The sequence below is a fragment of the Pantherophis guttatus genome, chromosome 3 (genome assembly GCF_059756535.1).
Source record: "Pantherophis guttatus breed Tessera chromosome 3, ASM5975653v1, whole genome shotgun sequence".
In the NCBI taxonomy this organism is placed as follows: domain Eukaryota; kingdom Metazoa; phylum Chordata; class Lepidosauria; order Squamata; family Colubridae; genus Pantherophis; species Pantherophis guttatus.
The window spans coordinates 213,776,856-213,792,404 of NC_142065.1; the positions used below are offsets into that span (position 1 = coordinate 213,776,856).

At 47.6% G+C, this 15,549-nt stretch overlaps 1 protein-coding gene across 2 annotated transcripts in view; it reads right to left on the reverse strand.

The window, feature by feature from the left end:
- LOC117666979 (1-phosphatidylinositol 4,5-bisphosphate phosphodiesterase gamma-1-like) overlaps nt 1-15,549 on the reverse strand; it is a 94,045-nt gene that overhangs the window by 24,622 nt on the left and 53,874 nt on the right. For both annotated transcript variants that reach the window (XM_060681785.2, XM_087891405.1), the window contains 7 exons: nt 14,944-15,112; nt 10,410-10,529; nt 8,957-9,067; nt 5,099-5,286; nt 3,666-3,866; nt 1,958-2,077; nt 1,572-1,755 (listed from right to left, as the gene is read on the reverse strand). In XM_060681785.2, coding sequence (XP_060537768.2) covers nt 1,572-1,755; nt 1,958-2,077; nt 3,666-3,866; nt 5,099-5,286; nt 8,957-9,067; nt 10,410-10,529; nt 14,944-15,112 — 1,093 coding nt within the window. The remainder of the gene's footprint in view (nt 1-1,571; nt 1,756-1,957; nt 2,078-3,665; nt 3,867-5,098; nt 5,287-8,956; nt 9,068-10,409; nt 10,530-14,943; nt 15,113-15,549) is intronic.

Below are 15,549 nucleotides of genomic sequence, written 5' to 3' on the forward strand. Positions count from 1 at the left end.
GTCTATAAAATTTAAAAAATCCCATTAAAAACCATTTAGCCTAGGGTGGCTTGCTGGAATAAATAAGTCTTCAGGGCCTTACCTATTCCTAAGAAGGAATGACCTTCTTTGTACTAAAGTAACTAAAGTAAAAAAAGTAGCTCAGACTGAAAATAACTCTCACACCTTCTCCAAACTATTGTCAGCTGTGTGTTTTCCTTCACTGCTATTTCTATCCCACCTCCAAGTTAGAAAATCATTTCTAAATGAGCAAGAGGCAGATCTCTATGATGGCAGTAGGTCTAGAAAGCTCCTTCCAACTTCATGCTGTCCATGCAGAACCCATCAGAAATAACAACACCCCAGGCAGGTAGTCCTGCTAATCCACTGCTTGGCATTCATATTTATTCCAGGAGAAATAAATTTAATGCTTGATTTGGGTTAAAATCAGGGAGGATTGGGTCTTCTTTCCTTCCTTCCTATCTTTCTTTTTCTTTCCTTCCTTCCCTTTCTTCTCTTCTCTATGCCTTATTTCCTACCTCCCTCCTTCATCCATCTTCTTGATGCCTTATATTTTCCTTCCTTCCACCCTCTCTCCTCATTCATCCATTTTCTCAATGCCTTCCTTCCTTCATTTTCTTTCTTTTCTTTTCTCTTTCCTTTTTCTTCCTTCCTTCCCTTCCTTCTCTATTTCTTATTTCCTTCCTACCTCCCTCCCTTCCCTCCTCATTCATCCATCTTCTTGATGCCTTCCTTTCTTTTTCTTTCTTTCCTTCCCTTTCTACTCTTCTCTATGCCTTATTTTCTCCCTCCCTCATTCATCCATCTTGATGCCTTATTTTTCCTTCCTTCCACCCTCCCTCCTCATTCATCCATCTTCTCAATGCCTTCCTTCTTCTTTTTTCTTTCTTTCTTTCCTTTTTCTACTTCCTTCCATCCTTCCCTTTCTTGTCTTTTTTTCTTCCTCCCTCCCTCCTCATTCATCCATCTTCTCAATGCCTTCCTTCTTTTTTCTTTCTTTCCTTTTTCTACTTCCTTCCATCCTTCCCTTTCTTGTCTTTTTTTCTTCCTCCCTCCTCATTCATCCATCTTCTCAATTCCTTCCTTCCTTCCTTCCTTTTCTTTTTCTTTTCTTTCTTTTTCTTTCTTTCCTTCCTTTTTCTCCTTCCTTCCACCTTTACCTTTCTTCTCTATGTCTTATTTCCTCCCTCCCTCCCTCCCTCCTTCCTCATTCATCCATCTTCTCAATGCCTTCCTTCCTTCATTTTATTTTTTTCTTCTTTCTTTCTTTTTCTTTCTTTCTTTCTTTCCTTCTTTCTTTCGTTCCTTTTTCTCCTTCCTTCCATCCTTCCCTTTCTTCTCTATATCTTATTTCCTCCCTCCCTCCCTCCTCCCTCCTCTCCTCATTCATCCATCTTCTTGGTGCCTTCCTTCCTTCCTCCCTCCCTCCCTCCCCTCCCTTTCCTTCTACTTTTTTGTGAAAATAACAGTTTGGGCTGGTGGCAAAAGGGAAGCCATGGGGGCTGGGGAATTCTGGGGGTTGGAGTGGCCCAGGTGGGGAACCCCTGGACCAGACAGAGGGAGCCTCTCACCGCCGTGCCCATCCTCTCCAAGGTCTCCTCGTTGATGGGGTACCGCAGCTTCATCTTGCGGTAGAGCGGGTGCTTCTCGTAGTAGCTGACCAGGTCGAGGAGGCTCTCGAACTCCGCCGAGCTGCCCAGCGTGAAAAGCCGCCCTTCCTGCTGAACTCGGCAATGCTTGATCTTCCCCTCGGCCCTGGGGGGGGGGGACGGGGGGGGGACACAAAGGCTGTCAGGCGGATCCCCAAATCACGTTAAGGTCAAGGGGAGAAGCAGGGAGAAAGGCCAGCCCCTTGAGGTACAAACAGACGGTCGCTAAACGAACTGTCGTAACTCGAGGACTATCTGTACAACCCTGCTTATAGCCCCGGGGCTTCGGGGCACATGGCCAGGCTCACCGGAAGGAGATGGCGTAGGAGTCGGCCTCGCTTCTCTTGCGCACCAGGAAGGCGCCGTCCCTGGGCACCCGCATCAGCATGTGCTCGGCCTGCAGACGGGACAGGTTCGGGTGGTACCACCTGGGGGGGCGGTTGGGGAGAGAAGAGATGCCAACTCAGACACACGCAGGGGTCAAGACCGAAGGGTGAAGGGCTCACAGATCTGCCAGGAAACATCCAAGCTCTGCCTCATCTTCTTTCTTTTAACGACCCCATAATCTCTTGCGGGGTGGAGTCTGGGCAACTGAACTGAGCTAGCAGAGTGTTTTCCTGGCCGGATGCCTTTCCTGTCGCCAATGCGGAGTTTTATTCAGCAGATATATTCTCATTGTGCCCAGAGAGAAATACCTGCTTCTACCTAGGATCGAACTCACAGCCTCCTGATTGTGAGGCGAGAGCTCCGCCTCTAGGCCACTGCACCACACATCCAAGCTCTGCCTCATTTTATTAAAAACAATTAAATGTAAATTAAGAATAAATTAATTTTTAAAACAATGAAAAGCTCTCCCCCAACTCAAGCAGTGAGGAATGCTAAAGAGGGAGTGATCTGTCTACCATTATTCAGTCCTTCCTTGTTTTGGAGGCCTTAAATTTTGAAGGCACTCTGTGCGTGCTCAGAAGCTCCCACACCCTCTCTGCTGCTCTGAGCTCTGCTGCTAAGAAAGCCTTTGAGAGCGAAGAAGGGATGAGGCTTGGATTCGAGCCAGCATTATTCAGGATTCTGCAGGAGGGGGCTCTCCAGGGATGGTCATCTCCTGATCCCCCTCCTCCCCCAAATTCCAGGATTGGGGTGACAAGGAGCATCAGAAGGGAAGGGAAGGGAAGGGAAAGGAAAGGAAAGGAAGAAAAGAGGAAGGGAAAGGGAAGGGAAGGGAAGGGAAGGGAAGGGAAGGGAAGGGAAGGGAAGGGAAGGAAAGGAAAGGAAGAAAAGAGGAGAGGAGAGGAAAAGAAAAGGAAGGGAAGGGAAGGGAAGGAAAGGGGAAGAGAAGGAAAGGAAAGGAAAGGGGAAGAGAAGGAAAGGAAAGGAAAGGAAAGGAAAGGAAAGGAAAGGAAAGGAAAGGAAAGGAAAGGAAGAAAAGAGGAAGGGAAAGGGAAGGGAAGGAAAGGAAAGGAAGAAAAGAGGAGAGGAGAGGCAAAGAAAAGGAAGGGAAGGGAAGGGAAGGAAAGGGGAAGAGAAGGAAAGGAAAGGAAAGGGGAAGAGAAGGAAAGGAAAGGAAAGGAAAGGAAGAAAAGAGGAAGGGAAAGGGAAGGGAAGGGAAGGGAAGGAAAGGAAAGGAAAGGAAAGGAAAGGAAGAAAAGAGGAAGGGAAAGGGAAGGGAAGGAAAGGAAAGGAAAGGAAGAAAAGACGAGAGGAGAGGGAAAGAAAAGGAAGGGAAGGGAAGGAAAGGGGAAGAGAAGGAAAGGAAAGGAAAGGAAAGGAAAGGAAAGGAAAGGGAAAAAAAGGAAGAAAAAGAGAGAAAGGAAAAGAGAAAAAGAGAGAGAAAGGAAAAGAGAAAGAGGCAAAGGAAAGGAAAGGAAAAAGGAAAGGAAAGGAAGGGAGAGGAGAGGAGAGGGAAAGGGAAGGGAAGAGAAAGGAAAGGAGAAAAAGAGGGAAAGAAAAGGAAAGGAAAAAGGAAAAGAAAAGAAATAGGGAAGGAAAGGAAAAGGAAGGGAAGCCCTGGCTTCTCACTCCTTGCTCTCATGGGCGTTGGGCTGTGGCACGGGGTCCGTCAGGCGCATCTCAAACTCGTTACAGCGCAGCGGCACCTCGCGGTAATGGCAGATGAGGCTGTAGAGGCTGTCAAAAACCAGGTTGTCGGTCAGGTAGAACTTGGTGGTGCCGGCTTCTTGCCGCGAGTGGATGCGGCAATGTTGGACCCGTCCGGAACGCCTGCAAAACGCAGCGGAGAAGATGAAAAGGTTGGAAGTTTAATGGGTAAAATTTTCACGTTTTCACCTTGCAGTTACAGGTAGTCCTCGACTTACAACAGTTCATTTAGTGACCGTTGGAACTTACAACAGCACTGAAAAAAAGTGACGTGTGGCCGTTTTTCACACTTACGACCGTTGCAGTATCCCCGCAGTCACGTGATCCAAATTCAGACGCTCGACAATTGACTCGTATTTATGACAAAAATACGACCTTCGAATTTTACGACCTTCCGACAAGCAACGTCAACGGGGTAGCCGGATTCGATTTAACAACCGTGTGACTAACTTAACATTCACTTAACAACGGTGGCAAGGAAGGTCGTAAAATGGAGCAAAACTCACTCAACAGCTGACTCGCTTTGCCACGGAAATTTTGGCCTCAATTGTGGTCGTAGGTCGAGGACTAACCTGTACCGTTTTTTCTCATGATTTTTGGACACAAAACGATGCCTGAACTTTAGGGCAGGGAGGTGTCCGACTGCTCTCCCCCAAATTTTGCCGTTTTCTTATTTTCAAGAGCCGTGTGTCGGAATTTCATTTTAATGCGTGCCGTTGCAGTGTATACAGGAAGTCCTCGATTTACAACAGTTCATTTAGTGACCGTCCAAAGTTACAACGGCACTGAAAAAAGCGACTTATGACCGTTTTTCACACTTATGGCCGTTGCAGCATCCCCAGGGTCACATGATCAAAATTCGGCCATTGGGCAACTGATTCATATTTATGACTGCTGCAGCGTTCCGGGGTCACATGATCCCCTTTTAAAGGCCTTCTGACGAGCACAGACAATGGAGAACCCAGATTCGCTGAACAACCGTGGGACTAAGTTAACAAGTGCCGTGATTCGCTTAACGACGGTGGCAAGGAAGGTCGTAAAACGGGGCTTTAAAGGCCTTCTGACGAGCACAGACAATGGGGAAGCCAGATTCGCTGAACAACCGTGGGATTAAGTTAACAAGTGCTGTGATTCGCTTAACGACGGTGGCAAGGAAGGTCGTAAAACGGGGCAAAATTCACGTAAGAAATCTTTCGCTTAGCCACAGAAATTTTGCATTCCGTTGTGATCGTAAGTCGAGGACTGCCTATGCAGGAAAATGACAACAAATGTTACTTGATTCCATTCAAATGCTTAGCAAGCCCAATCTCGACGGTCAAAGATTTTGGGGTGTTGAGGGAAGGGGGGGGTCTTACCAGAAAGAGAGAGTGTAGTCGCCCACAAATGTCTCGCTCTCGCGGACGAGGAAAGTGCCATCTTTGCCCCCGGTTTCGGTGCAGTATTCGTGCAGCAGCCGTTCGGCAATCTGACGCCCGTCGCGGCCCCCGCCCAGTTTGCCATGGAACCATTTCTCACTAAAGTGCAGCTCGTTGTTGTTAAACTCCTACGGAACCGCCCGAGACAAGACGGAACAAGAGAGGAGAAGGAATGAGGACATGTGGGATTGAAACAGGGAGGAAGGAAGCACAAGAGAGAGAGAGAGAGAGAGAACAGCAGTCGTAAATGAGACATGGCATATTCCTAAGAGCTGTCTGAACTACAGGGAGTCCTCGACTTACAACGGTTCGTTTAGTGACCGTTCGAAGTTACAACGGCACTGAAAAAAATGACTTATGCCCGTTTTTCACACTTACGACTGTTGCATTATCCCTGTGTGGGCACGTAATTTACATTCAGGTTCTTAAAAAATGATTCGTATTTATGACAGTCGCGGTGTCCTGGGATCACGTGATTAACTTTTGCAACCTTCTGGCAAACAATGTCAACGGGGAAAAGCCAGACTCACTTAACAACCGTGTTATAATTTAACAACTGAAGGGATTCACTTCACAAACCTGGCAAGAAAAGTCGTAAAATGGGGCTTAACAAACTTGCTTAACGAATTTCGCACTTAGCAATATAAACATTGGGTTCAATTGTGGTCATAAGTCGAGGACTATCTGTGTTCTGGCACGTTTTGAAAAAAGCACGCTGCATATCAGCCAAATTCTGGAGGCTTCTTCCTTGAAGAAGGTCCTACAGAATTCCTTAGGCTGACTCTAAAAATCTTAAGTTTAAAGTATTTTTACTGTTTTAACTGCAAGTAATAGATGAATGAGTGGGACGTGGCTAAAACGCTGAGCTTGTCGATCGAAAGGTCAGCAGTTCAGCGGTTCGAATCCCTGGTGCTGCATAATGGGGTGAGCTCCCGTGACTTCTCCCAGCTTCTGCCAACCAAGCAGTTCGAAAGCCCGTAAAAATGCAAGTAGAAAAAATAGGGACCACCTTTGGTGGGAAGGGAACAGCGTTTGGCGTTGAGTCATGCCAGCCACATGACCACGGAGACATTTTTGGACAGCGCTGGCTCTTTGGCTTTGAAACAGAGATGAGCACCGCCCCCTAGAGTCAGGAACGACTAGCACGTATGTGCGAGGGGAACCTTTACCTTTACCTTAATAGATGAATATTTTGGTTTGTTTGTTTGTTTGTTTGTTTGTTTGTTTGTTTATTTGTTTATTCATTCATTCATTCATTCATTCATTCATTCATTCATTCATTCATTCATTCATTCAATTTATATCCTGCCCTTCTCCTAGTGGACTCAGGGCGGTGCACAGCCAGAACTAAAACACATACCAATACAAAATTTAAAAATTATTAAAAGAATTATATAACTGTGGCCCAAAAATTTAAAACATTGAAAACTAAAACCCATTTGACAATTTAAGGATGAAAAGCAGGATATATATTTAAAGCGATTTCACGAACAGCATGGCGGCTGTGGGATTGAACCGGCACAAGGTTGCTAACCAGCATTTTCTTTCTATATGACAAATTCCCTTGCAGTCTGTCTTAAATATGCTGTTGGACTGAACCTGTGCCGAATGGAAACAGACTGGCCTGCCTGATCAAGTGGCAAACTGGGTCTCACGGCCTGAGGACGTTCAGTGCGAAACGTTAGATGACCAACACTGGTTAGTTCTCTTATTGGTAAAAAAAAGAATATTTGTAGTTTAGGATTGAACTGAGCTGGATTGTTTTCTTAAAGACCTTTCGTTAGCCAACTAGGTAACATCATCAGTGCTGGAAGGGAGTGGGATGTGCAGAATGGAGGAGGAGGACTCTGGGGGGGCCCGTGGGGCTCTCTGAGCTTGGTTGTTTTCTTGCAGGTGTTTCATTACCAAACTAGATAACATCATCAGTGTTAGAAGGTGCAAACCCCACTCCCTTCTAACACTGATGATGTTACCTGGTTTGGTAATGAAACATCTACAAGAAAAAAAATTCCAATAGCACCAAGGACCCCATAGTCCTCCTTTTCCTTTTCCTTCTCCTTCTCCTCCTCTTCTATCATTCCTTCTCCTCCTCCTCCTCCTTTTCCCTTTCTCTTTCTCGTCCACTCCAAACACCCATTCCCTTCTAGCACTGATGATGTTACCTAGTTGGGTCATGAAACATCTGAAGGAAACAACCCAGCTGAGAGACCAACAGGGACCCCATTGGGGGATATCTACCATGTTTCCCTGAAAATAAAATCCTGCCTTATATTTTTTTGAACCCCAAAATAAGCGCTTGGCCTTATTTTTGGAGAGATCTTATTATTTTGGGGCACTTGGAAGAAACCAGAGGAAATGGTGGGGACCGGCTGCATATGTGTTTAAATATTTTCGGGGGGGGGCTTATTTTCAGGGGGGGCTTATTTTCGTGCATGCGCTCAAAAGTCCCGATTGGGCTTATTATCAGGGGAAGTCTTATTTTAGGGGAAACAGGGTAATAACATAGCAATGCTGTGTGATCACCGAGTGCAAAGATTAGGAGCTTGCAAATCCTACACAACATCCTTTATACAGAGCCGTGGTGGCGCAGTGGTTAGAATGCAGCATTGCAGGCTGACTCTGTCGACCGCCAGCAGTTCAATCCTTACCTGCTCAAGCATGACTCAGCCTTCCATCTTTCCGAGGTCAGTAAAATGAGCACCCAGATTATTGGGGTCAAAATGCTGTCTCTGTTAACTGCTTAGCGAAGGCTGCAAACCATTATGAAGTGGTATATAAGTCTAAGTGCTGATGGTATTGTTAAAACCCAACCCATGTTTTATCAATTTGCCAACAAGGATAGCTAGCATCACTAGCTTTGCTGAAATCAAGTTATACTGTATCTACAGCATTCCCCCCGTCTACTAGAATGCAGGGGGACTAAAGACTCAAAGTACTGAAGGAGCTGTGGTGGTGCAGTGGTTAGAATGCAGTATTGCAAGTTGACTCTGCCCATTGCCAGCAGTTCAATCCTGACCGGCTCAAGGTTGACTCAGCCTTCCGTCCTTTCGAGGTGGGTAAAATGAGGAGGCAGATTGTTGGGGGCAAGAGGCTGACTCTGTAAAATGCTTAGAGAGGGCTGGAAAGCACTGGGAAGCGGCATATAAGTCTAAGGGCTATTGCTAAGTGGGAGGGAGGGAGGGTGGGAGGAAGATGGATGGATGGATGGATATTCAAGGGAGGGAGGGATGGGAAGAGAGAAAGGGAAAGAGGGAAGGAAGGAAGGAAGGAAGGAAGGAAGGAAGGAAGGAAGGAAGGAAGGAAGGAAGGAAGGAAGGAAGGACATAGTGGTAGAGTGGTAGAGTGCAGTATTGCAGGCTAATTCTGCCCATTGCCAGCAGTTCGATCCTGACCAGCTCAAGGTTGACTCAGCCTTCCATCCTTTCGAGGTGGGTAAAATGAGGACCCAGATTGCTGGGGGCAAGAGGCTGACTCTGTAAACCGCTCAGAGAGGGCTGTACAAGCACTGTTAAGCGGTATATAAGTCTAAAAGCTATTGCTATATTATTGGGCATTCTGAATGCCTAACTTTGCAGGATGAGCAGGAAAAGTGTTCAAACTTTTCCCCAACAAGTGGGTAAGTGAGTGGGAGGGAAGTTAGCCTCCATCCTTTCTTTCCTAACAATAATGAATGTTTATCGCTCCACAATGAGACTGGCAAAAACTCGGCTTCCCCAGCCATCTCTAAGGGATTTCTTCACAATCCACTAGTCCTCATGGAGGCCAAGCCGTTCAAAAGAGTCTCCATCAGCAGAATACCTCCTTCTGTTCCGCCTCCTCCTCCTCTTCCCCATGGGACTGGTAGTGGGAGGTCTCCTCCGAGTAGTAGATCTTGTTGCTTGTCAGGACAAAGTAGTGGGGGCTCCAGGTCTGTGACGGAGAAAGAGGGGGGGGGCGTATTGTCAAAGCAAGAGAAAACAGAAGGGATAAAAGTATTTTTGGACACAAGATCAAGTACAGGTCAAGTGCAAATCCCCCCAAGCAGAATCCTAGCATTTCACCCCAAAACAACACGGCATGGTGTTGATAGCTGTACAGATAAGTCCTCAACTTACAACAGTTTGTTTAGTGACCATTCAAAGTTGCAACGGCACTGAAAAAAAGTGACTTAAGACCGTTTTTCACACTTACGACCGTGGCAGCATCCTCCCATGGTCACGCAACCAAAATTCAGACACACTTAATCGACTCATAGTTATGACGGTCGTAGCATCCCGGGGTCAGGTGATCGACCTTCCCGACCAGCCAAGCGCATGGAGAAGCCAGATTGCCAACCACAGTGGCAAGAAAAGTCGTAAAATGAAGCGAAACTCAGTTAACAGTTTATCTCGCTTAGCAACGGAAATTCGGGGCTCAATTGTAGTCGTAAACTGAGGACTGCCTGTACAGCTGAGTATGATGGAAACAGACTATTTAAGACATGGTCTGGGCACCTATTAGCTCAATTCCCATCTTTCAACCAAACCCCTGGTCCATGGGAACATGGGAATTTGTGACTCCAAAGGGCGAGAACCAGATAATCTCCCCTCCAGAGCAAGTAAAATGGTGTTTTGCCCCAGCTACGGACCCCCAAAGAATGCAGCACACACAAACTTTATACAAAGCTTATTTTACTCAAATAACTCAGTCTTTATCAACCAAAGGCTGTTAATATTGGGCTTGTTATCAGGGAATTCTTATTTTGGGGGAAACAAGGTATCTATCATCTATCTATCTCTCCCTCCCCCCTCTCCCTCTCTCCCTATCTATCATCTCTATCTCTATCTATCTATCTATCTATCTATCTATCTATCTATCTATCTATCTATCTATCTATCTATTTATCTATTCCACTGATTAATAGTTCTATCAGGAAATTTCTGCTTAGTTCTAGGTTGTTTCTCTCCTTGATTAGTTTCCATCCGTCACTTCTTGTTTCCATCCATTGTGGTGGCTTCCCAATTTTCTGGCTGCCAAAGTTACCTGTACTGTAGATCAGTGTTTCTCAACCTTGACCCCTTGAAAATGGGTGGACTTCAACTCCCAGAATTCTGGGAGTTGAAGTCAACCCATCTTCAAGGGGCCAAGTTTGAGAAACACTGATCTAGCAAATGTCTGGCTGGGGAAGTTTGATATGAGCAAACCATGGTGGTGGAGACCATCTGGAGATCTTCTGAAGACACCAGGAAGCCTCAATCACCACCACGTGGCCCACCCACCCCCAGGAGCTCACATGGTCAATGGGATCTTCCAGGTACAGGATGCCATTCTTGATGGAGTTGCTGATGTCGTTCTCCGAGTAGCTGGCCGTGGAGACTTCTTCATAGAGGTTGCCTTCCACCAGCTTCTTGTGCTGAGGCCGGAAGAGAAAATGAAAGAGAATTTTGATGCCGTGATTGGAATATTATTTATTTATTTATATGCCGCCCTTCTCCGGAGACTCAGGGCGGCTTACAATGCGCTAAGCAATAGCCTTCATACTTTTGTATATTTATACAAAGTCAGCTTATTGCCCCCACAAACCGGGTCCTCATTTTACCTACCTTAGAAAGGATGGAAGGCTGAGTCAACCTTGAGCCTGGTGGGATTCGAACCTGCAGTAACTGCAGGCAGCTGGAAGCTAAATACTACCTTTTTAACAGTCGCATTAGTTTGCTGCGCCACTCAGGCCCATGTGCCCATGTCCGAGGGTTCCTGATAGACAGCTTTAGTTATTTATATACGCATCCATATCAAACTGAGAAGCAGCTCATCTCCATCACAAAGGGACCGTTTTCTGAACGTAGTGGGTAAAGGAGATGGGAAGATGATGGAGGGACCCAAAAGATTGCATGTTTGGGCAAAAAAATCCAACTCAGGATTGCTCATCTGGCACCGTTTTACGGTGGTTCTCCTCCTTTCTCTCTGACCGGTCGCAGTCTGTGTTGACAGGGGGGCAGAGATCGACCCCAAGGCCCCTTATATGTGGGGTGCCGCAGATTGGTTCTCTCGCCCCTTTTGTTCAACATTTATGTGAAGCCGCTGGGCGAGATCATCTGTGGTTTCGGGGTGGAGTTCCATCAGTACGCTGACGACACCCAGCTGTACATCTCCACCCCGGACCACCCCAACGATGCCCTTGAAGTGATGTCCCGGTGCCTGGAGGCCGTACGGATCTGGATGGGGAGGAACAGGCTCAGGCTCAACCCATCCAAGACTGAGTGGCTGTGGTTTCCAACGTCCCAATATAGTCAGTTGACGCCATCACTGACTATTGGGGGCGAATCATTGGCCCCCACGGAGAGGGCTCGCAACTTGGGCGTCCTCCTGGATTCACGGCTGTCTTTAGAAGAGCACTTGACGCCCGTGACCGGGAGGATTTTTCATCAGGTTCGCCTGATTCGCCAGTTGCGTCCCTTTCTAGATCGGGACTCGTTACGCACAGTCACTCATGCCCTCGTCACCTCTCGTCTGGACTATTGTAACGCTCTCTACATGGGGCTCCCCTTGAGGAGCACCCGGAGGCTCCAACTGGCACAGAGTGCGGTCGCGCGGGTGGTTATGGGAGCGGCATGGAGCTCCCATGTAACACCTCTCCTGCGTGAGCTGCACTGGCTCCCGGTGGTCTTCCGGGTGCGCTTCGAGGTTCTGGTTACCACCTTTAAAGCGCTCCATGGCTTAGGACCTGGTTACTTACGGGACCGCCTACTCCATCAACAGCCTCCCACCGACCAGTACGCTCCCACAGAGAGGGGCTCCTCCAGGTGCCGTCGGCCAAACAATGTTGGCTGTCGGCCCCTAGGGGGAGAGCCTTCTCTGTGGGGGCACCGACGATCTGGAACGAGCTCCCCCCAGAGATACGGAGGATTCCGGATCTGCGCACCTTCCGCTGCGAGCTGAAGACTCTGTTATTTCATCAAGCTGGCCTCGCCTAAATCTTCTCCCTTTTAAGTGCAAATTTTAAATTTTAATGTATTTTAAAATATGGGTATTTTAAATTATGGGTATTAATTCAGCCAAATTTATTTAATTCATTTTATTTGATTTTAAATTTTGTATATGTATGTGTTTTATTTTATGGCTGTTCACCGCCCTGAGTCCTTCGGGAGTAGGGCGGTATAGAAATTCAATAAAATAAATAAAACATGTTCTCTTTGGAATACAAATGAAACACTGAAGGTTCTTTTGTGTTATCTGAGCTTGGTTGTTTTATTGGGGACGTTTCATTACGAAACTAGATAACATCATCAGTGCTAGTAGAGGGGGTGGGGTTTACGGAAAGGAAGAGGAGGAGGATTGTGGGGTCCTTGGTGTTCTCTGAGCTTGGTGGCTTACTTGCAGACATTTCATTACTACACTAGATAACATCATCACTGCTAGAAGGGAGTGGATGTTGGAGTGGAGGAGAAGGAGAAAGGGAGGAGGAGGAGGAGGTGGAGGAGGAAGAGAAGAAGGACTGTGTCATGCCCCCGTCGGAGTCTGAATCTGAGACGGAAGACGAACAGCTGACAGAGAGCACGGGAGAGTGGCTCCGTTGGCTGTGGTGGAAACTGAGGAAGGGCAAAGTCAAGCTGGGCAGAGCAAGCGAGAGGTAGAACAAGGGAGATGGGGGTCAGATGAAGACCAAGGCCCACCCCCTCCACATCCTAGGGCGCGCAGGGAAGAATGCAGAAGAGCGCAATGTGGGTTGCATGGCTTACAAGGAAGGAGAGGGCCCCAATTCCCTTCATGAGGCACACCTGGGGATGGAGTTTAAAGGAGAGGCAGTTGGGAGGGGAGTTTGTCGGGAACAAACACTGAATTCATCTAGTATTGAGAGTTGTGGCCTGCATTCCTGGCATTCCTCCGGACTGTTTTAACATCTTGGCTTGCTGGAATTCAGTGATTCTTCGCTTCTGGAACTCATTATACTGCCCTGCTGGAGTCATTCTGCTTACAGCATTTGGACTGGAATATCTGCAGCCAGAAGCTGCAGGAGAGTTGTGGGAGAGTTTTTCTCCAGGTCAGAGAGAAAACGGAACATTGGGGGTGTCTCTGGCTGTGTTGCCTTCATGCAAAGCCACGGATCATCACAGGCTGTGGGGTCCTTGATGCTGTTGGAATTTGCTTTCTTGCAGATGTCTCATTACCAAACTAGGTAACATCATCAGTGCTAGAAGGGAGTGGGGTTTGCACCTTCTAGCACCAACAATGTTACCTGGCTGGGTAATGAAACACCTGCAAGAAAACAAGCAAGCAGAGAGGAGGAGGTGAAGGGGGAAGAGGAGGACTGTGGAGGAGGAGTGAGCTCTGATGACGTAACCTTGTGGGGTCATGAAACGTCTGCAAGAAAACCACCAAACTCAGAGAGCATCAAGGACCCCTCAGTTCAACCCTGAGCTATAAATATTCTCTTCTAAACGAAGCACTCTTTATTCTTTTTAGCCAGTGGATCTCAATCTTGGCAGATTGGGAGATGAGTTGACTTCAACTCCCGGAATTCCTCCACCAGCATGTTTGCCAGGGAATTCTGGGATTTACAATCCACATATGCCAGTGGGGGAATTCTAGAAATCGAACTCCACACCTCTTCATGCTGCCAAGATTGAGAAATACTGATCTAGACCAAGGGGGTCCAACCTCGGGAACTTTAAGACTTGTGGACTTCAACTCCCAGAATGTTGTGACCCCGACTCCCGAGCCTGTCCTAACAGAGGAAGAGGACTCAGAAGGTGATGGGGAGGAACTGACAAGGCCTCCCTCTCCAGGACCCTCCTCTCTGGCAATGCCTCAGGTTCCATCCGAAGGCCAGGAGGAACAGCCTGGGCTGTGCCAGGAGGAAGGCATATCGGAGCACCAATTGATAGGGAGCGAGGAGGATGAATCGTGGCTTGATCCCAGGCAGCGTCGGAGGTAGAAGCGTGCGCAGCAGCGAAAGAGGTATGGAAGGACCAGAGATTGAGCTGAGTCACGAAGCCATGCCCCACCAGGAATAAAAGTGGGTGGGATTGCTCTTCAGGGTTTGTGACGGTCAAAGTTAAAAACCTGAGAGTCACATCACATTACCTGGAATCTGGCTTGTACATATTTGGATTGGACCTTGGTTAACTCTTGCTTCGTGGATTACTTTTTGCTACTGGACCAGACTGAGGATAAACTCTCTCTTGCTGACTGTGAGTGAAAACTGACTTGGCAGGCATTTCACAGTTTACTGCCAAAACTCTTATCTGCAAGGGTTTCTAGTCTGATTGCTTAATAAAATCTTGGCAGGCGTGCCTGGTTGTGTGTTTGCCTGTGTGGGGAAGGGGGACAGAACACAGAATCGCCCAGCCAGCCATGCAGCTATGAGTTGAAGTCCACAAATCTTAAAAGTTCCCAAGGTTGGACATCCCTGGCTGAGGAGATCCCTGTTTGGGACTCAGAGAGTTCTCTGTCTTTTCCCCAGACATCTCTAAATGGTTCTGCTGGCTGGGGGATTCCGGGAGTTGAATTCATCTTCAAGGGGTCAAGGTTGAGAAGCATTGAGAGGGCCTGGGTGGAGAAGGCTGATATGAGCAAGCCAGGGTGGTGGAGACCATCTGTAGATCTTCTGAAGGCACCTGGCGCCTTAAGTCCACAAGTCTTAAAGTTGCCAAGTTTGGAGACCCTCTGGTCTACAGCAATATCTCTGGCCCCCATACACGGTGTAAGTGGGTAGTCGTAATTGAGCATGGAAGACGCAGAGAGATTGCTTCAGGGCGCGCAAAGAGGGCAGAGGGGCTGGGAAGGCTCAAAATTTCTCCCAGGTGGGAGTCAGAGGACTGGGCTACCTTGATGAGGATTTTTTTCTTGAGCTGAGCAGGAGAAGGAAGTTGGTCAGCATTGACGTCAACCGGTTTGGTCAGCAACATGTCGCCAAAGACCTTCTTGAAGTGGGACGCCATGTTCCTCTGCTGGACGATGCTGCAGTGATCCTCGATGGAAAGGATGACGGGATACCTGTGGGAAAAGGAAAGGGCATCAGGCAGGCCCCGAAAAGTCCTGCACTTCTTTTGTTTACATCTAGGGCAATATCCAGGAGTGGTGCAGTGGCCTAGAGGTGGAGCTCTTGCCACACAATCAGGCGTCTGTGAGTTCGATCCTAGGTAGAGGCAGATATTTCTCTCTCTGGACACACTAAGAATATTATCTGCTGAACAAAACTCCACATTGGTGACAGGAAGGGCATCCGGACAGTAAACACTCAGCTCCATTCAGTTGCCCCGACTCCACCCCGCAAGGAATTAGGGGATCATTAAATGACAAAGAAGAGAAGAGCCCAATGCTGGGAAAGACTGAGGGCAAAAGAAGAAGGGGACGGCAGAGAAGGAGGTGGCTGGATGGAGTCACGGAAGCAGTCGGCGTGAGCTTAAATGGACTCCAGAGGATGGGAGAGG